Source organism: Phoenix dactylifera, chromosome 9, assembly GCF_051530095.1.
Source record: "Phoenix dactylifera cultivar Ajwa chromosome 9, Ajwa_hap1_PhDact_Kaust_v1.1, whole genome shotgun sequence".
NCBI lineage: Eukaryota > Viridiplantae > Streptophyta > Magnoliopsida > Arecales > Arecaceae > Phoenix > Phoenix dactylifera.
Genome location: NC_143198.1, coordinates 4,902,709 through 4,925,617, shown reverse-complemented (window position 1 = coordinate 4,925,617; position 22,909 = coordinate 4,902,709). Strand labels below are relative to the sequence as shown.

Below are 22,909 nucleotides of genomic sequence, written 5' to 3'. Positions count from 1 at the left end.
CAGGACACTCCGGGCGGCGTGTATCCCGCTGCCCACATATCTCCGCACGCGTCCAGGCCGCATCCGCCTCGAAGAACGCGCGTATCGCGGCCGCTTAACTGGCACTCCTCGCAAGCGGCAACTGGCCGGTCCGATTTCTCAGGTAACGCCTCAATTAGCATTTAATGGCCTTCTGGTGTTCCCCAGGCGACGCTTCGAGAGGAGGAGAAACACGATCGCAGCTGGCCACGGAGAAACTCCGTCGAGCGGCAAGTGATAGGGGCGCGACCAACGAGCGGAATTTCCCGAGGCTTGGCCCTCGGATGCCAGGCTAACCCGATGATCATCCCGGGAGCAGACTAGCCTGAAGCCCCGACCGGTCGCCTCGGCTTGCGCCAGCCTTGGCCGACCAACGAGCGGAATTCCTCGAGGCTCGGCCCTCGGATGCCAGGCTAACCCGATGATCATCCCGGGAGCAGACTAGCCTGAAGCCCCGACCGGTCGCCTCGGCTTGCGCCAGCCTTGGCCGACCAACGAGCGGAATTCTCCGAGGCTCGGTCCTCGGATGCCAGGCTAACCCGATGATCATCCCGGGAGCAGACTAGCCTGAAGCCCCGACCGGTCGCCTCGGCTTGCGCCAGCCTTGGCCGACCAACGAGCGAAATTCTCCGAGGCTCGGCCCTCGGATGCCAGGCTAACCCGATGATCATCCCGGAAGCAGACTAGCCTGAAGCCCCGACTGGTCGCCTCGGCTTGCGCCAGCCTTGGCCGACCAACGAGCGGAATTCTCCGAGGCTCGGTCCTCGGATGCCAGGCTAACCCGATGATCATCCCGGGAGCAGACTAGCCTGAAGCCCCGACCGGTCGCCTCGGCTTGCGCCAGCCTTGGCCGACCAACGAGCGGAATTCTCCAAGGCTCGGTCCTCGGATGCCAGGCTAACCCGATGATCATCCCGGGAGCAGACTAGCCTGAAGCCCCGACCGGTCGCCTCGGCTTGCGCCAGCCTTGGCCGACCAACGAGCGGAATTCTCCGAGGCTCGGTCCTCGGATGCCAGGCTAACCCGATGATCATCTCGGGAGCAGACTAGCCTGAAGCCCCGACCGGTCGCCTCGGCTTGCGCCAGCCTTGGCCGACCAACGAGCGGAATTTCCTGAGGCCTAACCCTCGGACGCCTGGCCTAGTGCCGGAAGAATTTCCTGAGGCCTAACCCTCGGATGCCTGGCCTAGCGCCGGAAGAATTTCCTGAGGCCTAACCCTCGGATGCCTGGCCTAGCGCCGGAAGAATTTCCTGAGGCCTAACCCTCGGATGCCTGGCCTAGCGCCGGAAGAATTTTCTGAGGCCTAACCCTCGGACGCCTGGCCTAGTGCCGGAAGAATTTCCTGAGGCCTAACCCTCGGATGCCTGGCCTAGCGCCGGAAGAATTTCCTGAGGCCTAACCCTCGGATGCCTGGCCTAGCGCCGGAAGAATTTCCTGAGGCCTAACCCTCGGATGCCTGGCCTAGCGCCGGAAGAATTTCCTGAGGCCTAACCCTCGGACGCCTGGCCTAGCGCCGGAAGAATTTCCTGAGGCCTAACCCTCGGATGCCTGGCCTAGCGCCGGAAGAATTTTCTGAGGCCTAACCCTCGGATGCCTGGCCTAGCGCCGGAAGAATTTTCTGAGGCCTAACCCTCGGATGCCTGGCCTAGCGCCGGAAGAATTTCCTGAGGCCTAACCCTCGGATGCCTGGCCTAGCGCCGGAAGAATTTCCTGAGGTCTAACCCTCGGATGCCTGGCCTAGCGCCGGAAGAATTTCCTGAGGCCTAACCCTCGGATGCCTGGCCTAGCGCCGGAAGAACTTCAAGAGTCAGGAGTCGGCGAGGCGCTACCAGGAGTTAAAAAGAGGAAGGACGAAAGTGAAATGAGGAAACACTTTGTTTGCATTAACTTTCGTTGCATCAGGGTCGAGACCCATACAATGTGGCAAAACGCCAACATACAAAGAAAAGAACAAAGAAAAGTACAGAGAGTCAGCTTGGAGGAACCCCTGGGTCGGAAACGGCGAGCGCGTCCGCGAAGGGTAGGGAGACGGTTGGAGAATCGGCAGGCAATGGCATCGGAGGGGAGTCGAGGAGGGAGACCCCACTCAGGTCAATTCCGGGGTATTTAGCGGACACCCTTGCCAGGCCTTCATCGAAGCCTAAGGCAAAGGAGTCGGACCCTGCGTCCGACATGTCACGGATGAACTCGGCGGACTGACGATAGGCCTGTACCGCCTGACGCCCGATTTCCGCGCTCTTCTCGGCCAGCGCCGCCTCCGCTCGCTCCGTAATCTGAGCTTTCGCTTCCATGACCTTCGCCACAATCTGGTCGTCCGCCTCGGAGGAGACCCTCAGCAGATCGGCCCGAGCCTCCATGCGCTTCGCCTCGGCAGCGACGCGAGCAGCCTCAGCCTCCTCCAGGCGCGAATGAAGCTCCTGGTTGCTCGCACGAGTCCCCTCAAAGGCCGACTCCAATTCGGCCAGCTTGGCTTCAAGAGATCGGGCTCGGTTGCGGGCGTTGTCGGCCGACTGCTGGGCCTTCTCCCACCTCTCCCGGAAGTCGGCAGCCTTCCGGGACTGCTTTTCGGCCCGCTCCTCCGCCTTCCTGATCTCGCTTTCGAGACCCGAGGCAACCTTGAGTTGCTCCTGAGCCTCCAACAGTTGCCTCTCGAGGGCGGCGAAGCCGAGTGCCCGCTCTTCGGCCACCTGGAGCCTCGTCTCGAGGTCCCTGGTCGTCCTCCCCGCCGCAGCCCGGCCTCCCTCCTCTACAGCTTTCAATCGGCTCTCGGCCCTCGCCAGAAGCCTCGCCTGTTCCTCGTGGCTCTCCTCCAGGCGGATCATGTATTGGGCGAGCTAAGAGGTAGGAAAAATGAGAGCGTCAGACGGGGATCAATAGAGCCTATAAATGACGAAAGCGACCAAAAGAACACTCACCGACATGAGACAGACGCAGCTGGCAGCTCCAACTTCAGGGATACCCATCTGCCGGACCTGCCTACGGTCCCTCTCCAGCAGCACCGTCTCGACGAGGTTTCGGGCGCCGGCGAAAGTGAAGGCCGACCCCGACTTCGCCCCGGAGCCGGATGGTGGTTCTGCAGCCTTACCCTTACCCATCGCTTGGGGGAGAGTCATGCCGACCGTGCTCGGGGCGGGGGCCGCGCCAGAAATCGACAGGGTCCCGCTCGGCCGGGGCCTCGGCGCGCCCCTCCTTCCCGTATCATCCGAAGCCGACCGAGTCGAAGGCCGGGCTGGGGACCGACCGCGTCCGACCCGGCCGTCTCGGGCGCGCCCGGATGACACCTCCAGAAAAACGGTAGTCTCATCACCGGAGGGCTGATGCGGCGTCAACTGTCGGTCCGAGCCCACGGCGTCCCCCTGATCGGTGGGCCCGGACCCGTCTGTCGGCGTCGGAGTCGCTTGCTGGCGGAGCTTCTTCGCCGGTGGGACCCCGCTCGGAGGTGTCCGTTTCTTCCTCCGGACCGCTTCCAGTAGGGACGCCCTACTAACAGCCATTGCCTTGTCCGACTGCATGACGTCGTCGATTTCTGCAAAAAGGATGAGATGGTTAGAAACCGAGAAACTGATGGAAAAAAGAAATGAAAGAGGAGAAAAGAGCTAAAAAGAAGAAGTAGTGGCGGGCTCACGGTCGGCGGGGACCGAGCTCAGACCGACGTTCACCAAGGCATCCTCGGAAATAAAGCGAGCCACCGGGGGGAGCCGGCCCTCGGCAACCAACCCCCTCAAGACGGCGACGCCATCGGACTCCTCCCTCGACAACCTCGATAGGCCGATCGGGGACTTCATCGGCGTCTCCCAGGTTGTCCCGATTCCCCAAGAGGGATCTACGTCGATGAAAAAGAAACGCTCCTTCCAGCCATGAATGGAGGAAGGAGCCTCCTTGACGAGGCCGCACCCTCGCCGCGCCGCAAAGCACCACCACCCTCTGTCCCGGGGGTGGCCGTTCAGGCCGTAGCATTCCCAAAAGACGTTCAGGGTGGCGGGAACCTCGTGCATGTGGCAGAGAACCTGGAAGGCCGTCAGGGTACGCCATGAGTTCGGCACCAGTTGCGTCGGCGCCACTCTTAAACCTCGAAGCACCTACACGACTAAGTCCGAGAGGGGAAAGCGGAACCCAGCCCGAAGGATGTCCTCATTGATGGCGACCTTCCCTGGAGGAGGATGGGACATCCTCTCCTCAGGCCCCGGAAGCGTAACGTTGCAGGCTTCGGGAAGGTGGTACCGGGCCACGAACCTACCTAGGTCTTCGGGGACCAGCTCCGACTGAATGCGGTCCGCTCTTACTTCGTCCATCCCTAACGGCCAGTGAATCTACGGTCAGGACGGGGTCAAGAGGGGAGAAGGGACCGGAACGACTGGGGTACACTAATACGAAAGGAGAAAGTACGGAGAGCCCTAAATTGAAGAGTGGGGCAACTCACCGGAAGGGAAGGAAGAACGGCTCCGAGAGCGTCAAAGGAGGAGCGAACGAACAGTCCGACGGCAACGGCAGCAGCACAAGGGAGAAACTCGAGGATGCCTGTGAAGAGAAAGGCGGACGGGGGAGGGCCCCCGGTTAAATAGGCAGAAAGGCGGGTGACGCCTCGGTGACGCCAGAGGACGCCTGGCTACCGAAGGATCGTTCGCGCCCCAAAGGCGAATCGACGCTATTAAGGAAGGATGTCCGCCGAAATCCGCAGACCGTCAGATCAGCGACAACCGCCATACGCCATAAAGAAGGCGGGGAGATCGGAGCGCGCGCGCCTTTCCGAGGGATGGCGGCAATCTCGAAGCATCACTCCCTTCACCCGTTCCCCTCCTGGTTCCAGGCTCGGAAGTGGGGGGCTACTGTTACGGGGGAACTTAGCCACCATGCCCCATGTGACCGGCACGCGCGCCCAGGAAGACTACGGCTGCCCCTTGATCCAGCAATCCGACCTCGGGTCGGATATCTTCGGCTCCGCAGCCCGACCCCGAGTCGGCTGCCCCTTGGTCCAGCAATCCGACCCCGGGCCGGATATCTTCGGCTCCGCAGCCCGACCCCGGGTCGGCTGCCCCTTGATCCAGCAATCCGACCTCGGGTCGGATATCTTCGGCTCCGCAGCCCGACCCCGAGTCGGGTGCCCCTTGATCCAGCAATCCGACCTCGGGTCGGATATCTTCGGCTCCGCAGCCCGACCCCGAGTCGGGTGCCCCTTGATCCAGCAATCCGGCCCCAAGTCGGCAATCTCTTGACAACAACAGACTGTTCCCCTGAGGCACGCCGCGGCCCCCTGCTCCACTACTCCCTGCAACGGCCGTATCCGGCGCTGCCCCACGATCCCCTGTAACAGCCGTACAAAGCGGAGCTCCACTACGCCCTGCCATGGCCGTACCCGGCGCTGCCCCACGACGCCCTGTAACGACCATGTCAGTGGCAACCCCATCGTGCCACACGATGACCAATCCCCAGAAAAACCCCCCAGCCTGATATATATGCGGCTGGGGGGGAAGGGGAGGGTAAGAAAGATTTTCCAGAGTATCATCTTACCTGCTACCTCTCCTTCTCCTTCTCCTTCGATCTCCCCTGACTTGATCGTCGGAGGGCCCCCACTACCCTGGAGGTGGTACGAGGCTTGCTTGCAGGTTTCCCGGCGGAGGGCGGAGCGCAACCAAAGCAATTCAAAGGGAACCCCGTTCACACCGCTGTGCCAATCGTTCTCGGTTTGGACCCCAGCAACAGAGTGAATAATGTTTATTCTACTTGTTTTGACTAGTTTCCTTTCCATGCATTTGGGGTTCTCTTTTTATCACTAGCTTAAAATACTGCAATTTGGATTGTAGTTGTCAGCATTTGCACAAACGTGTGCAGACTTGAGGTGTTTCATGTGAAAGAATTTTGGATTTGCCTAGTTCGAGAACGACACTTCGTGTTCCTAGATTACTAATATCACAATCATTGACAAGATAGTGAGACACCTCTTTTGAGGAGAAGAGAGGGTTGTAAAGTGACCACTCGTTCACAAGAACCAAGCAATTATCAGCTTTCAAAAATTCAGAATCATATCTTGAACATCAGATCTCTTATATCTAGGTATTATCGACATAGCTAAATGTGTCGCGCTTATCCCAATCATCTGAAGTACCTACTAGATCAGATGTTATGCTCTTTCCTCCAAGTATTGTACCCAGGAGCGGCCCAATATATTTGGAGGCCTAAGGCCATTTTGTCTTTGAGGCCTTTCCTGCAGTGGGCCGACCTAAGGCGAATTCACAAGGGGCCTTTTTTCTTTTCATTTTGTCTTTAAGGCATTTTCTGCGGTGGGCCTTCTTTAGGCCGGGGCCTTAGACGACCACCTGAGTTGCCTAAGGGTTGGGCCGGCTCTGAATTTGTACCTACATCACAGGAGTCACATTCAAACATTGTTTCTCATGTTTTATAGGATCTAAGTATGAAATCAACAAACACAAAAGGTCACTAACTACTGAACTAAAGGGCTTGCCCAGAGGCCTGGTGTTCAACCCTAAGTAAACCGAAAATAATATTGATTTAAGTAATGATAACTATAATAGTAATGTTAGTTCTTACTTGAATATGATGCAGGCTGAACTCCTACTTTATGGTTATACGATTAAGATCTCTCTTACGCTAAATTATGACAAAAATCCTTAGGGGACTAATTATATGAAAATTGCCAACAGGATATCATGGATGCATTAGATGCACTGGAAATTATATTGGAACAAGATCAGGTCGAATCTATACCCTTCACTGTCGAACAATTGCTAGGTAATCTAGAACTATTAAAGGATATAGAGCAAGGACTCATATATGTCTAATGGATCTAAATCCTATAAATTAGATTAATATCAAGTCAACTTGCTATCTTAGAGGTAGTCCAATATACATTAATACGAAGAAAGAAAGATTTCCAACACTTGGATCACCTCAATTGGAGTCTAGACAAGGATGCTATAGCCAAAATATTAAAGTGGTATCAATATAGTCCAATCTATTATCTGACGAGGGCAACTCTACCATTTATATTGTATGTGATGGCCATAACCCTACCACCAAATCACTTATCAGATGATAAAACCTTGCTGTTAGGTGCTTATTTGATTCCCATTCCAATCAGGAATTATCTAATTAATGGCGCGCAACTCTAGTACTGTTAATTAGTTCAATTTAACATCACATTAGCCAACACTGGATTAGTGTCTGCATTCAAAAGCACCATTAAGATGCATGATTAGTTCTAGATCATGTCTAAGTCGAATTCTAGGTGCATCCACTACGTACCTATTCATTGCTAGAGAACTTGGAATACTGTAAGTACCCCAAGTACTTCTCTTTCTTGATTGTGAATGGTGAATAGAAATAAATTTATGAGTGCCCTTTGTGAATATTTTTTTGTGTGTTTTGCAATCACATAGCAACCTAGTATGCTCCGAAACTTCTTTCTTCTCGTTCAAATCCGGATGGTCATATGTGAAACGAGTGGGATGATACTAGAGATATGGAAAACCCAAGTGACAACTTATGCGACTTTGGCTAGATTGAGGGCTTCATTGATGAGACTCTGAATAGTTATTCTAATTTATATTTAGTTTCAAATTATTTTGTTCTTCTTTCCATAATTATTATAGAATATAAAAATATTATTTATTATTTATTGTTCTGTATTAGTTCGTTTGGTATGTCTTGCACTAGACAATTCAGGGCGGCTAACATTGGTTTGAAGTATTTTTGACAAAGATTCATCATCTTAAACTTATAACTAGTGGTAGCAATTGAGGTTAACCATCATGTCTGTCTAAATTGAACATGGAGGTTGCTTTATTTGGACCCGTCCCATGTAAAAAATCATAAACTTATCAATCATCTATCACTCTTGGGTCTAGAGTTGTATTCTCAAGAGAAGTTCAGAGTGGTCTTTGTGAATCCCGGAAAAACAAAGATAGAAGCATTCATTTTCAATTACACCTAACCAAATACGAATCAAGTTAACAAGCTTCAGTCACTAGACAAATCTTAGAACACCACAAACTTTAAGTAGTGTTTGTTTTGAGATAAAAACTATAAACAATGTTCGAACATAAACAACTATCATAATTAGAGCTATCAATTGAGCTAATAAATTTGAGCTTATTTTAAACTTGGTTCGAATAAGGTCAAATCAAGGTTTATTCAAGTTTCATTAAACCAAGCTTAAACTCAATTCATAAACTTGGAATTAATACTTGAGGCCGAGCAAGTAATTAAATTGTCTCAATCAAACGTATTTATAAAATTTAAAAATGCCCTCTCTCCTACAATGCATTGCAAATCAAGATATTGGAATTAGACTTGCCAATAGATTCATAACTTCTTAGGCACATTCGGTATGCATTCGAAACCCATTTACTTGTAAGAGTGCATCTTGGGTTTGTCAATTATATTATGGTCAGACATGGTCAAATTAGAAGAGGCCTGTGGTATTATTGTGGGTCAATCAATTGGGGAACCAGAAATTCAACTAACATTAAGAATTTTTCATGCTAGTGGAGTATTTCTAAGTGGAGCCGCCGAATATAGTTCCTTCTAGTGGAAAATTAAATATTCAAGCACACTACTATATAAAAAAACTTTGATCATGAAGTAATCATACATTTCAAATCTAGGCAAATATCATCCCAACAACAAGTTGATCAAGGCTTGTATTTCACTTCAATTTGCAAACTAAAATTGAACCCAATTAAAAATGAATAAATAAAATTTGCTCTCAAAATTTAGGTTTTGGAATAATTGAAGAAGAACAATTCCATTATTCACGAACTCAAATATTATCCAACGTGTCAGTAATCCATCAAGCAATTCTTGTGAAACCGACAGAAATCTTCGTGTCAATCGTATGTTTCAATTTATACAACAATGTTCTTGACACCAAGAACCCTCATAGGAAGCGAGACCAAAGTCGTAGTAAGTCAATCTCTTTGGGTCTTTGAATCGGTGCCGGTAGATCTTAGGGTTCGTTTGGTTCGCAGAAAAAAAAGAAGGAAAGTATGGTCAACAAAAAAGTAATGAGATGCTTCTTGCTTGGTTGGAGTATTTAAAGAAGAGAGATGGAAAAAGTTGTATTCTCATGCGAATATGATTCCTACATTTTATGGAAAAGTCTTTTTCATGAGAAATATAGGAAAATTACTTTTTCGTGAGTCGAAAATCATTCTATTTTTATTTTTTCAAAAAAAACCCTTTAGTATTAAAGAAGAATTAAATACCTAATTTTTATTGAGAGTATAATAAGAATTACACATAATTTTTTCAAAAAAATGGATGGTTAATTAAACATAAGTATTTTAAAAATTTAACATTTTTTTTATCAATGAAACCTGCCAAAAATATTTTTTTTGATATTTTTTTTAAAATCATATTTGTAGAAGAAAAAAAAGCTTACGCGAACGGAACGAGCCCTCAAGGAAACAACAAATAAGCAGCGATTTCCGATTCCAATAAGCTTTCTTTTGCATTTTTCTTTCCCCGTCGTTTTCTGGAAGGAAGTTACCATCCTTCTCTCTCACACCCCCTTCACTACACTATTGGTGGGAAAGAAGAATCCGTACTCCCTCTTCGATCGCGATTCCGGCTAGGGTTTGGCCCGCCTGGGTGCTCCGTTCCGGCCATGGCGTCATCCGCGCACCTCCGCTTAATGTCGGACCTCAAGGCCATCAAGAACGAGCCTCCCGAGGTCCTTGGGATTTTTTTTTTTTTTTTTTTATGCTGATCGTTTCCAAATTAATCATTAAAAAGTGACTTGTCCTCCATTTTTGTGGAATTTTTCATGAAAGATGGGTTCTTGATGGGGTTGAGGGTCATGAGAATGGCAGGGATGCAGTGCGAGCCCCTTGTCGGACTAGAATTTGTTTGTGTGGAGCCGACCATCTTCGGCCCCGACGAAACCTCATGGGAAGGTACGATTTTTTGGATTCTTTTCTTGTGGAATTCGTGCAGTTTTCGTTATGAAAGGTATTTTTGTGGGAATGGCTGTTAGTGTTGTGGTCGGGGAATTGCAGGTGGTGTGTTTGGGCTGCGGCTGACGTTCGGGGACGATTATCCGGAGAGCCGCCTCGCGTACTTCGGAGGTGTTTCATCCACATGGTTAGTTCTTGGGTCCAAATGGAGTTGCAAAGCTTAACAATTGAGTTTAATTCATTTGGATACAAGACTGTGATCAAATTAAATAACATGAATGCCGTTGTTTGATGTTCTTGTTTAGGTTCTACTGTTGCTAGCTACTTGTTGTTTGCATATGTTATAGGATGAAGTTAGCGGGATCTAGTTCTGCAATGTGTTTCTTTGAGTTTTCTCATTGATCCTCATGCCCCCCTACCCTCCCCTTTTCTTTGGTCTTGGAAAATGCTTGTGGCGGAATTAATCTTGAGGATAAGAACCTTTTAATCTTTGTCATTCTATTCCCGTAGGTTCATCTGGAAATGTTACTCGGGATCAATTTGGCATGGTGATTTTAGGTTCTGATGTATGGTTCAGCCAATGATACATATATGTTTATAGGTTCTGACGTCTTGCATGTATCATGAATTGTTGCCCTTTGCTTCAATTTCAACCAGAGAGCAGAGTATGAGACCGTCTCATCTCAAACAGAACGTCCACAATTCAGAGTTTTATTCTGCTGCAGGAACCACTTTAGAATCAAACAAACTTGTATACGTAGCCAAGTTTGTAGAACGACTCAGTTCATGATTTGATGGAGTCCTTGCATTGTCATAGGTTAGGAAAAATTTTCGTAAGGGTTGTTGTAGTCCATGAGTAGATACAGACTCAGCATGCTTTTCATCTATTCCCATGTAATTTGTTGTTCCATCTGTAGGTTCATATCCTGTTGATGCATCCTCCACATGTAAGCAGTTCCTCTTAATTTTGCAGAAGAAAACTGTTCATGCCTCTAGAAGCTGATGCCGATCTAAGGTAGCATTGTAATAACTATGGCAAATCTTCAATTCTTTGGAGCTGTTTCCAATTTTAGATCTAAGTCCAAAATTAATCAGGGGAAAATTTGTAGCAGCAGCTGTTCTGGACAGGGCGACAAGACAGAAGAAGAGGGAAAATAAGAAATATATATAACAAGTTGTGGATTGAAAGGAAAAAGAGACAAGTGGGCACTCACCGCTCCAAAGAAAGTAGAAGACCACTCTTTCTCTTCCAAATTTTTTCCATAAAACTTATGATAGTATTGAATCTCCTTTTATATCAAATCTTAACAGTAATAAAGATAAATCTCTTAAATATCTTCCCCTCCAGAGGGCGACCTAGGGATAGAGTGAGTGAAGAAAAAGCAGGATGAGGCATACAGACACCTCTGAGGCTTGCATCCACCAACTGCACGTCTTGTTCTTTTCTCTCTTCTTATTTTAGTTAGACGGCCCCTTAATGAGCTCTACACTTAAAGTTAAGATGATTTGACACTTATTAAGTTGCCAAATTCAACTCACCTAAGCCCTTAAATCTTGATACTACATGTTCTAATCTCAACTATACATTAGGAGAAAGGGAAAATAACAACTAACAACAGAAAATAGAGCTTGATGAATGGAAAATTAATTAAATTACCAATTGCGTCATCTCTTCTTTGTCTAGACTCGTGCTGGAACCTTGAGGTTTGCTCCTAGGTTGCATGAGCTTAAACTTGATAAGGTAGGTCTTCATAATAGCAAAATGGCCTTCAAGATTTCATGGCAAGTCCCTCCCTAGCTCAGTTTTCCTTGGCCAGAAATACCCTAAAAAGAAAGTTGCTGAAAGTTCGACTGCTGGTTCTCAAACATTCTTAAACTTGAAACTCTTTGTTTCTCAAACTTGACAAATCTTTCTTAGGTGAGCCCTATAGACCCTATGGTCGAGCAGCCTGTGTAAGTGAGAGTGGTGTGTCAGAGTTGAAGGATTGTAGCTTGATTTGTGAATCCTCCCATATAGATGGTATAAGGCTTGGTGGTCATTGTTAAGATTGAGTTGATAATGTGAGTGATGGGGCATGTGGTTGATTGTGTATTGTAACATATTAAAGCATGTTTGCATGTTACAACTGTAATCTATATGAGAAGTTATACAGGTGATTAGAAATTTATGCTGTGAAATGTTTAGCAGTCCTAGTAATGAAGTTGAGAGCCAAGCAATGGATACAGAAGGTAAGACACCATGCATATGAATATGATAAAGGAAGAAAATGAATATTGTTGAGCTGAAAATCATGTAAGAAGAGAAGTTAAGGGGGATTAGAGAATCAATTGAATTTTTGTTGAGACACTCAAATATTCAGAAACTGCATGTTTTGACAGATATTGATATCTTAAGACATGTTATCAGGCTCGAGGTTGGTTCTATTTCATTCGCAGTTAGGATGATCTCAAGATAGTTAGCTACTTGCTAGTTGGTTTGGTATACCTACTAAATTTATGCCCACTTTCAAGGTAGGATGTCAATTTGACCTGCCAAATCCTCATCGTCAATGTTAGCTGGTATGGCATCTCTATTTCTTTCATCTATATTGATGTTCCCGTATAATCTATATTTTATGAATCTAGTTTTAGCTGTGTAATAAAATTTTCCTTCATATATGAATGGTGTTTTAGTATGCCTAGGGAAGAAAGCCCTCCAAGTTTTTAGTATGCATACTTTTAATCATATGCACAAATAAGCATGTGCACATTATCATACATACTATTTTTTTCACCATACATGACATTATGATACCTATTTTTCATACTTTAAAAAGTCCAAAGACCAAAATCCACAATGAGAGAAGCAACGTCCTTGCTGCCACTGCAGTAGCTGACCAGCTGCAAATTACAACCAAGCAGCCAGCACCTAGCAAGAAGCAGGAGGAGGAGTCTAGGAAGCAGTAGTCAATAGGTTGTAGGACACCATAGCCAACAACCTTCAAAGAGGAGGATGAGGAGGCAAGCAGCACAGAAACTAGCAAACAAAACAAAAGGGGGAAGAAAAAGCAAGAATGGCTGGATGAAGAAGAGACTGGAGTCGACGAAAATGAGGAAGAAAAATCAGAGGAAGGAGAAAGGAAAACATGAAGATGAAGATTCACCTAAAAGAAGAAGAAAAAAGATGGAAAAAATATATACAAACCTGACACTAGTGTTGGCCATTGCAGCAGCCGCTACTACTCCTTCCTTGCTACTAGCTAACCTGTCGATAGGCCCAGTGGTTGCAACTAGGTTGGTGGTAGGCTTCACTGCCATCCCACTTCGCAATGGGGCTCAAATAGAGAAAAAACAAAGGGGAAAAACTCTCAAAGAACTAGGGTTTAAGCAGACTTGCCTCGGTAGTCCAGTCAAATTAAGCACCTAGATGCCGCTTTTAACAACAGCGCTGATTACCTACTAAATGTCGACTTCAAAAAAAAAAAAAATCAGTTATCAATTCTCATTGCTGGGGAGGAGACCAAGTAAATAATCATGTTATTACTATGTAGAATAGATCTTATACTGAAAAACTAGAGGGGCATCTATATAAGCATAGTTGGAAAGTAATTTGCAAAATATATTGTGAACAGGTGTTCCTTATTTGGATCAGAAGCAGCAGTTTAAGTGAATGAAAATTCAAGTTCAAAAATAGTATAGAATTTCCAAGTCAATTTTTTTTAGACATCAACTCATTATTTACTCAACCTTTGGCAGTTTATAATGATGGCACACATCGTATGGACATCATCCAGAGTGCATGGTTACCCTGTCACAATGTTTGTACAATTTTAGCTTCAATCCAGGTCAGTCTTCTTGCCTAATCACTACCCTTCACTCTATAGTCCCTTGCCGACCTACATCAGCAGCATTTGCAGGCCCAGTTATGAGTTAACATGTTCTTGCTGTCACTTCTCACCGACCCAAGTCCTGTCAGCCCTGCCAATCCTGAGGGTGCTCGCATGTTTCAGCATGACATTCAAGCCTATTATAACAGGTTTGTGCAAAATACAGCTTTTCTCTAGTCATTAAGATCTTAATTTACTATCAAGGGATTGAAAGGTACATAAACCTGGTTATATGTTGGTGGGTACACAAACCTGGTTATATGTTGGTGCATCCAACCTTATTCTTGCAGGAAGGTGTGGCGCTGTGCGTGCGAGTCCACTGAATCTTCATAGCTTGCAAGATCCAGGTTCTGCAAGCCACTTTGCCAAGTGAAATGAGATTGGACCCCATTGTTTACCATTTGCAGTGTCGACATCAGATACTGTTGTCGTTCGTGGTTTCAAGCTTCAGGCTTTTGAAATGAACTATTATTGGTCTATTGGGACTGTTAATAAAATTCTTATGGCTCCAGAAAAACAATAAGCAAATTTGAATGTACCAAGTATCATGTTAGCTGGTAGTTGCCCGCCAGATTATTACAGAAATGTGAGTTAGTGGGATGAAACCTATATCTTCATTGCAAAGTTTTCTTGGTTATATCGATGTTCTTTTGGTGAATTGTCTTGGGGGTTTATGCTGAATAACTGGCACCATCGGAGGCGTCATGTATCCCAGATGGGCTACTAAGATAAGTGAATATCTTGAGCAGATAAGTAATAAACAAAAGCATCAGGGGCAAGAAAACAGAAGGTGTCAAATACTTTCGAATGCTGTGATATAACAAGGAAAGAGTAATCAACCATTCTTGTGACAGCAATGGTTGATTACTCTTTAATTTGTTGTTATTTGGTGTGCCATAGCTACAGGGGAATGGGAAAGACTTTATAAGAAACAGATTATCTGCTGTTTTTGCCAACTAGAATGGAGAGGGAAAAGGGAATCAATGGGGAAAACTAGAAAGCAAAGAAGGGAAGGGGAAAAAACATATAAAAACAGATAATAAAAGGAGGATGAAGAGAATCCGGTGCATCCAAATGATAAGAGGAAAGGGAAGGGGAAGAGAAGAAGAAATTAAAAGTGAAAAAATAAAGAAAAAATAAAGAAATAAATAAAGAAAACAAACCTTCCTGTCCTAATGTATCTTAGATTAAAACACTGTATGTATGAGGCCATAATGCAACTTGGAGGAGTGGTTTAGGACTCAAACCTTTATATGGCTGCCATGGCAGCCATGGTGACTGTTTCCAGAGCAAGTATGATGGATGTCGGTCAGCAAGTCTGCTTGAATGAATGGACTGCCTATGAACATTGGACTGAATCATGATTAGTGGACATAAATTTAGTTCTTTTGCATGCATCTCTCTTAGTTTACCTTAGCTGGTTCATCATGTTTGGTAGTTTGGATTAATGGTTAGAGGTTTTCAGATTATAGAAAAAATGATGACCAAGTGATAAATGCAATTCCTATAGGGAGGACCTGGTTAATTATTTCTATGCGATGTATGAGGGTGCTAAAGAGATGGCAAGAGAGAAATCAAGACAGGCAGGCAGAGAAATGAGAATATAGAAATGAAGGCCGATCCCATTTCTTCTTGCCCAGTGGAGCAGGGCTGATATCTGTCAAAAAAGTTTATGCTAATTAAGATGACATATCAACACTGGAGACTTCAATCTATTCTCTGGGAGACAAAACTCGAGCTTCTTTAATGAACTGTTTGATGGTTTTCTTTGCTCTTGGTTGTGCAGTTGCGAGGGAAATGCTGATTAGATTGCATTGCTGCTATATATTCCTTTGTCACTTCTGTACTGCTGATGGCAAAGGATAGACAATGTAGACGGTGAAGCTGTATGATGTATTTTCTTTAGCTGCATTATGTCTTCTTTGATGGGGTTGGATGTGCTTGGAGGTCAGGATGGGAGATTTACACCATGTTTTTGAAAAGAAAGTGTCTCGATTACCATTTTTGTTCCTAGATGCAATACTCTTTAAATTGGTTCCAAATGAGAGGATTTGTTTACCTGGCTTTGTTGACAAGTATTCTTTTATCCCTGTTTCTGTAGTCACTTTCCTCTGCTACTGGTGAAGTTGAGAAAGAGGCAGTGTGTAGTAGATGCATGCAATCTGATTCTGAGAATCCACAAAAAGGCTACATCATCATGAATGGCCATTTGAATTTCTGGTAGTTGTTTCGTACTGTCATTTATCTGTGATCCCATGCTTCATCTCCTTGCAGCTGCTTTCCTTGGCATGTCATCTTTTGCACGCAATACTTGAATTATATGCTTCTTATGCTCTTCTGCAATCTGAACTCAACTTCTTGGCTCTCCATAGATTTGGGATAACTAGATGTTTCTGTCCTTCTGACTATAGGCAATCCATGTCAAAAGAACTCCAAAATCTGAAGCATATTCTAAATCTGAGGGAACTTGATTATCGCATATGTGTGCGGTGTTCTTGACGTTTGAAACTAGAAAAATCTCCCTCCTTTTCTTGTTAGATATTCATTGCAAATTATTCACATAAAAAAGGGACAATAAAAGATGTGGCCTCTTCAAGGGTGGTGGAAAACTGAGACTGTCTGATCGACATTAAGATGATCTTCTTTTGCAATGTCCTACATACTATTGGCTTGCTATATTGATGATCCTAGGAATATGGTGCTAGTATGATCATCTTGCTTTACATGATCAGTGACAAAGACACTTGATATTTCATTAGTGATTGAAAGCAGACCTTGGAGTCCCCAGTTTTGCTTTGCTTCACTGCAACCTGAGCCTTAACGTTGTGCCTAGATCAGGAATCTGAGTTGTTCTCCAGATAACAAAACATCTCCCTTCACTCCAAAGACTTTTGTTGCCTCCTCCCTCCTAATGTCTTGAGAGGTCTCAAAAGAGAGAGAAAGAGTAAACTAAAACCTTTTAAGGCCTCCTATTGCAGTGTAAACAAGGATCTGGGCAGAAAAAGGCTTCTCAAAAAGTCCGAAGACAAAGCTGAAGCAACCTACCACCTTACGCAAATGACCTTCTCTGACCATCTTTTTCTTTAAAAAAAAAAACAGCTTATTGGATAACCAAATTCAAAGAATACCGTTTCCTTTTTTTTAACTTGCAATCTCAGTTTGAAATAGAATCCAGTTGGTTGGTTGGCCGGTCCCATGCTTCTTTTTTTTTTCTTCCCTCCTAAATCTCACCAGAAACGAAGATAGAGACCTGACATCTCGAGCTTTATATATGGAGAGGTGGCTGTCTGCTTTGGTCACAGAGAACTTGTCTCTATCTTCGTGCTATTGTTTCTCCTCCTCCCAGCCATTTAACACTTCTTTACCATCCCATTGTTCTTTGTCCCTTCTTTCCTTATTTTGTCTTGTCCTTATACGATACTAAGACAAGACTCTATGGCTGACAAACAGAGCAGCAGTGCCGGTGCGTATGAGGTACGTGGATTTTGTTCTTTTCTTGTCTGTTTGTTTGTTCTGTTCATGGCTTTAGGACGCGGTTTCTATTCTCTGCTGTGCTATTTGTCCTTGGATTCTCTCTCTCTCTCTCTCTCTCTCTGGAGGAACCTGATGCTACTGCACCTCCATTTCATTAAGATGAAATGTCCTTGGATTGTCTTATGTTTTTAGATGAGTAATAATACATTCTCCAGATGAAGCATGTCACATTTTGTCAAAGAAAAACTGATAACAGACCTTCTGAATTTGGTCGAGGAATTAGACTGGAACTTCCAATTTACGACTGTAAACTGTAGTGGTGTTGCCTAGCTTTATCTTATCGATGGATTCCAACCTTTTGAACCTTCTTCACCATTGAAGGGCCACACTGATCCAAACAAAGAAAAAGAGAAAAAAAGAAATCCTCATACCTTCCATGCTAATCTTTTATGGCCTAGCTCTTGTATTTTTGAACCTTTCATCCTACTGTACCAATGTATAAAATACATCATCTTCTTTATATGTAACTCAAAAACCTCTTCTCAATTATGAAGAGTGGTAATTAAATTAATATCTGGTGATATCGCTGAATCTCCAATCACCATAGGCCTCCATTTCCTTAGCCCACCTTTTGTTTTACCTCTTCTGACTAATGCGGTACAGAAACAAAATGAACACTAATTCACAAACTTGTGAGAATATTACATCATCCTGAATAATTGTTGATCTTGAAGAGTAATTCTGTATCACATATTCACTTATTGCATATTTTCAGTTACTAAAAACTAGAAATGTGCTGCAATCTCTTATTCATAATAGGAAGCAAACACAAGGTGCATAGGTGATGGAGATGAGAACATCATACTGAACCCTCACTTTGACGATGACCTGAACAATTGGTCTGGAAGGGGATGCAAGATTGCTCTGCATGACTCAATGGGAGATGGAAAAATACGTCCACTGAGTGGCAAATTCTTTGCTTCTGCAACTGAACGCACTCAAAACTGGAATGGAATTCAGCAGGAGATCACTGGCAGGGTGCAAAGAAAGCTTGCATACGAGGTCACTGCACTTGTGAGGATTTTCGGGAATGCTACTACTGCCGATGTGCGTGCAACTCTGTGGGTTCAAGCAGCAAATGGCCGCGAACAATACATAGGCATCGCTAAGTGAGTCTCTATCTTCTTATAGTTCATCCAATTACTCATCTATTAATTGACTACAAGCAAGGTTCAGTATAGGAAAAGTCATCAGCTCTGTTGTATTTCTTTTAAGCTACAATGTGGATGGATTCGCTTCTAATTCCTAAGTTTTGAAAACTTGTTGCTGTAAAGATCGCAAGCCACCGATAAGGATTGGATGCAGTTGCAAGGGAAGTTTCTTCTAAATGGGGTGGCTTCAAAAGCTGTCATATTTATAGAAGGGCCACCTGCTGGTACGGATATTCTTCTCGACAGTTTAGTAGTTAAACATGCAGAAAAGCTCCCACCATCAACTCCACCTGATTTTGAGGTTAGTAGATTGTGTTCCTGCCATTCATTTATATGCAAGCATTCTAGAGATGATTTGGTTTAGAGAACTTTTATTCCAAATTGTGAATATCTGATTCTTGATCTCTGCAGAAAATTCAGAACATATCTGTAAGCATGCAGGACATTTTCGTGGCATTGAAAATGTCTTCTGTTTGATTTTTTGCCTTTCTTATATTTGATGCAATTATTATCAATTCCCAACAGAATTTTTCAGTTTTGATCCTGATAAAAATATCGGTATCAGTTCTCTTGTTTCATGCTTCAGTATCTGCATCCTAATATCCAAGTAAGAATAATTGACCAGTTGTCCTCACAAACTATGATATAGAAAATAATGGCTCCTTTTCAGTGTTTCTTAAGTAATGAAGGTCATTTGGTTTAACATATTAAATAAAATCATGAGCAAGGAACATTAAGATCGGAACGCTAGTAGCAAGAGGGAACAAATTTATGAGGTTCTTGTTTCTCTGAAGGGATTGATGCTTGAACAAAAAATTATAAGCACTCAAATCCTCACATGCAAACACCTCTGAATATCAAAACATTTCCATCTCTGTCTTCCATGCCACTCACAGCTGTGTTTCTTTTCATTGTTAATTTCATAAAAATCTAATTGAAGCAGAAGCTGCTAGAGTGCCTGACTGACTCTTTTTACCAAATTGTTCGAGTAGTCTGATAGTGCATGAAATTGGTAAGTAGAGACTATGTATCTCTGAGAATAAAAATTCTGCAGCTAGAGCAATGAAGTATATTTGAATACTGTGTTATAACTTTCCCCTGCTTTTTTGAGAAGATATGGCTTTATGGCTGCTGAATCTTTGCTTTTGCAGAATGTTATCTATGGAGTCAACATAATCAACAACAGCAATCTCAGTGATGGCCTAAATGGGTGGTTTCCTCTTGGTCCATGCACTCTAACCATTGCTAATGGCTCGCCTCATATGATTCCTCCAATGGCAAAGGACTCCCTTGGACCACATGAACCTTTAAGCGGTCGCTATATTCTTGTAACAAATCGCACACAGACCTGGATGGGCCCTGCTCAAACAATCACTGACAAGCTGGAGTTGTATCTGACATACCAAGTATCAGCATGGGTCCGAGTTGGTTCTCAAAGAAACGGTCCTCAGAATATCAATGTTTCTCTAGGTGTAGATAGCCAATGGGTCAATGGGGGCCAAGTTGAAGCTTATGATGATAGATGGTATGAAATTGGGGGATCATTTAGGATTGAAAAGAAACCTTCCAGAGTCATAGTTTACATTCAAGGTCCTTCGTCAGGAGTCGATCTGATGGTTGCAGGGCTTCAGATATTTCCTGTTGACAGGAAAGCAAGATTTAAGCACTTGAAGAAACAGACAGACAAGGTAATTCCTTTCTCCCGGACCCAAGACCAAGCAAACTTATATCACCCATTTTGAGTGATCTCTATAAATCCTGTTGCTTTGTCAAGATTTTTAGTTTCATACTTTGGCCTCTCCTGTTATTTTAACTGCCAATTAAATCACTCCCCACCTTTTTTCTCAGCCCAGATTAGGAGCCATGCAGAGGCAGTGCCATTCCATGATAGCCTTAAATATCATTTATTAATCTATTGCTTTTCTGAACTTTCATAAGTTTCTTAACAGGTACGAAAGCGAGATGTTGTCTTAAAAGTTTCAGGATCGGAAACTGATATTCCATGGGGAGCCTTTGTGAAAGTCAAACAAATGCAGAACAGTTTCCCCTTCGGATCATGTATCAATCGAACGAACATAGATAACGAGGACTTCGTCGATTTCTTTGTAAAGAATTTCAACTGGGCAGTGTTCGGCAATGAGCTCAAGTGGTACTGGACAGAGCCACAGCAAGGAAATTTTAACTACACTGATGCTGATGAGCTCTTGGACTTGTGTGAGAAGAATGGGATAGAGGCTAGAGGCCACTGTATCTTCTGGGAAGTCGATGGCGCTGTCCAGTCCTGGGTTAAGTCTTTAAACAATAATGATCTAATGACAGCCATTCAGAACCGGCTGAACGGTCTACTCACGAGGTACAAGGGCAAGTTCAGACACTATGATGTGAACAATGAGATGCTTCATGGTTCTTTCTATCAAGATAGGCTTGGAAAGGAAAAGAATATCAGAGTTTACATGTTTAAGACTGCCCATCAGCTGGATCCCTCTGCCACCCTCTTTGTGAATGATTACCATGTGGAGGATGGAACTGATACTAGAGCTTCTCCTGAGATGTATATAGAGCAAATCCTTGGTCTCCAAGACCAAGGTGCACCAGTTGGAGGAATTGGAATACAGGGGCACATAGATAACCCAGTTGGGCCAATTGTATGCTCTGCATTGGATAAGATGGGGACACTTGGTCTTCCAATCTGGTTTACTGAACTGGATGTCTCATCAGACAATGAGTATGTTCGAGCCGACGACTTGGAGGTTATGCTTCGGGAGGCCTACGCACACCCTGCAGTAGAAGGCATCATGCTGTGGGGATTCTGGGAGCTGTTTATGTTCCGGGACAATTCGTGCTTGGTTAATGCTGAAGGTGACGTTAATGAAGCTGGTATGAGGTACCTGGCTTTGAAGGAAGAGTGGCTATCTCATGCGCATGGTCACATCGACGATCAAGGAGAGTTCAAATTCAGAGGCTTTCATGGCACCTACACTGTCGAGATCTTCACCTTAACAAAGAAGTTATCTCAGAAGTTCACTGTGGACGAAGGGGATTCTCCTCTGGTAGTGAACATTGACTTATGAAAGGTTACATGATTACTAAGAAGTTCGACAGAATAAGGAGCTGCATTCTTGATATTGTTGTGAGCTCTTGTACATGAGATTAAATAAGTTCTGTGGCCTAGCTTGTGATTATGAAATTGCAATACAAAGAAAATAAATGAGAAAAAAAAAAGTAGACTCTGAAGGAAGGAACTGTTTCAGTGTTCTAGTTTTAAAATTAATGACAAAAAATAATATGATCCGTCTATTTTTTTATGGAAAAGGAGGCTAAGTAAGCAGCCACCCGGCTTTTATTAAGGATGATAAAATATTTACACAAGGAGTGAGATCAGGTGATAAGTTGCATAAGCAGAGAAACCAGGAACGAAAGTAGGAAGCATCTCAAGCATCAAGAACCTCAAATGTGTAGAGCCACGGTAGAAATTCTTGCCAAAGTCTGTGCCGCAGGCCATCGTCCATTTACTGAGATACCAAAAAGGTGCAAAGAGATGATTAAATGGTGCAAGGAGATGATTGTGAACATGCCTCGCCCTTGTGAACGTGTCTCGTGGATGAGCTGGTCCAGTGGACCAAGCCAAATTGATTGATGATTCAATTGATACTCTAGACCTCTACATAGCTCCTACTTATAATATTAGTGTTTTCCTTTCCTAGTTTGAATAGAACTAGGTACCTTAAAATAATATGACTAATAGAAATAATTAATATATATATATATATATACACACACTAGAGATGGACCTTGACTTCTATATCAACTTAGCCTTTTATCTCTCCACCTAAACATTCACAGTAACATCCGGTCTAAATCTCTCCTGAAAAGAAAAGTATCGATCTGACCAACCTGTTTCGAGGTCGAAATGATGAGATTTTGGTCTGATTCAATCCTTTAAGAGGTTGGCCCAAAGTTGTAGATCTTAAAAAGCTATTTTATTTCTATATATATATATATATATATATATATATATATATATATATATATATATATATATATATATATATATATATATATATATATATATATATATATATATATATATATAATTGGGCATTATATGACCAAGTTAGAGCTTTCTAAAGTTTGATATACGATTCGACTGGCGGATCTTGCTTCTAGATCCTATCCAGTCTTATAATGCGGCCAAAATGGTTCATATCGAGTCTACTGATTTTTTTTTTGAATATGAGCAAAGTAATTTACATCAAAACATGTAATTGGGCGAGCTTGAGTAAGCAAAGTCGAACTCTAGTTCGGCTTGTTTGCTAATCAAATGAGTTGAACTCAAACTGAATTTTGAGCCAAACATGAACTAGCTTGCGAAGTTCACTCGCCCGGTTGGCATCCCGAGATATAGGCAACTAGTGAAGAAAAGGTATA

General features: G+C 44.1%; 1 protein-coding gene and 1 long non-coding RNA gene across 4 annotated transcripts; both read left to right on the top strand.

Annotated features, from left to right (window-relative positions):
• The first annotated feature begins 9,473 nt into the window (after positions 1-9,473).
• LOC120104498 (uncharacterized) lies at positions 9,474-14,433 on the top strand. 2 transcript variants are annotated; one of them, XR_015968671.1, is made up of 6 exons: positions 9,474-9,707; positions 9,808-9,930; positions 10,033-10,117; positions 13,666-13,754; positions 13,827-13,945; positions 14,087-14,433. It is a non-coding gene; the product is annotated as an uncharacterized LOC120104498 (long non-coding RNA). The 2 variants fall into 2 exon arrangements; XR_015968672.1 differs by lacking the exon at positions 14,087-14,433 and having other exon boundaries at positions 9,478-9,707; positions 13,818-13,946.
• Positions 14,434-14,625: 192 nt separating this feature from the next.
• Positions 14,626-21,719, top strand: LOC103712267 (endo-1,4-beta-xylanase 1). Of its 2 annotated transcripts, none has more exons than XM_088704044.1 (5): positions 14,626-16,016; positions 18,090-18,439; positions 18,605-18,782; positions 19,633-20,169; positions 20,431-21,719. In XM_088704044.1, the coding sequence occupies exons 2-5, from the start codon at positions 18,207-18,209 to the stop codon at positions 21,550-21,552; spliced, it is 2,070 nt and encodes a 689-aa protein (XP_088560170.1). In that variant the 5' UTR covers positions 14,626-16,016; positions 18,090-18,206; the 3' UTR covers positions 21,553-21,719. The 2 variants fall into 2 exon arrangements, with proteins under 2 accessions (XP_088560170.1, XP_038971644.1); XM_039115716.2 differs by lacking the exon at positions 14,626-16,016 and adding an exon at positions 17,095-17,270.
• The last annotated feature ends 1,190 nt before the right edge of the window (positions 21,720-22,909 follow it).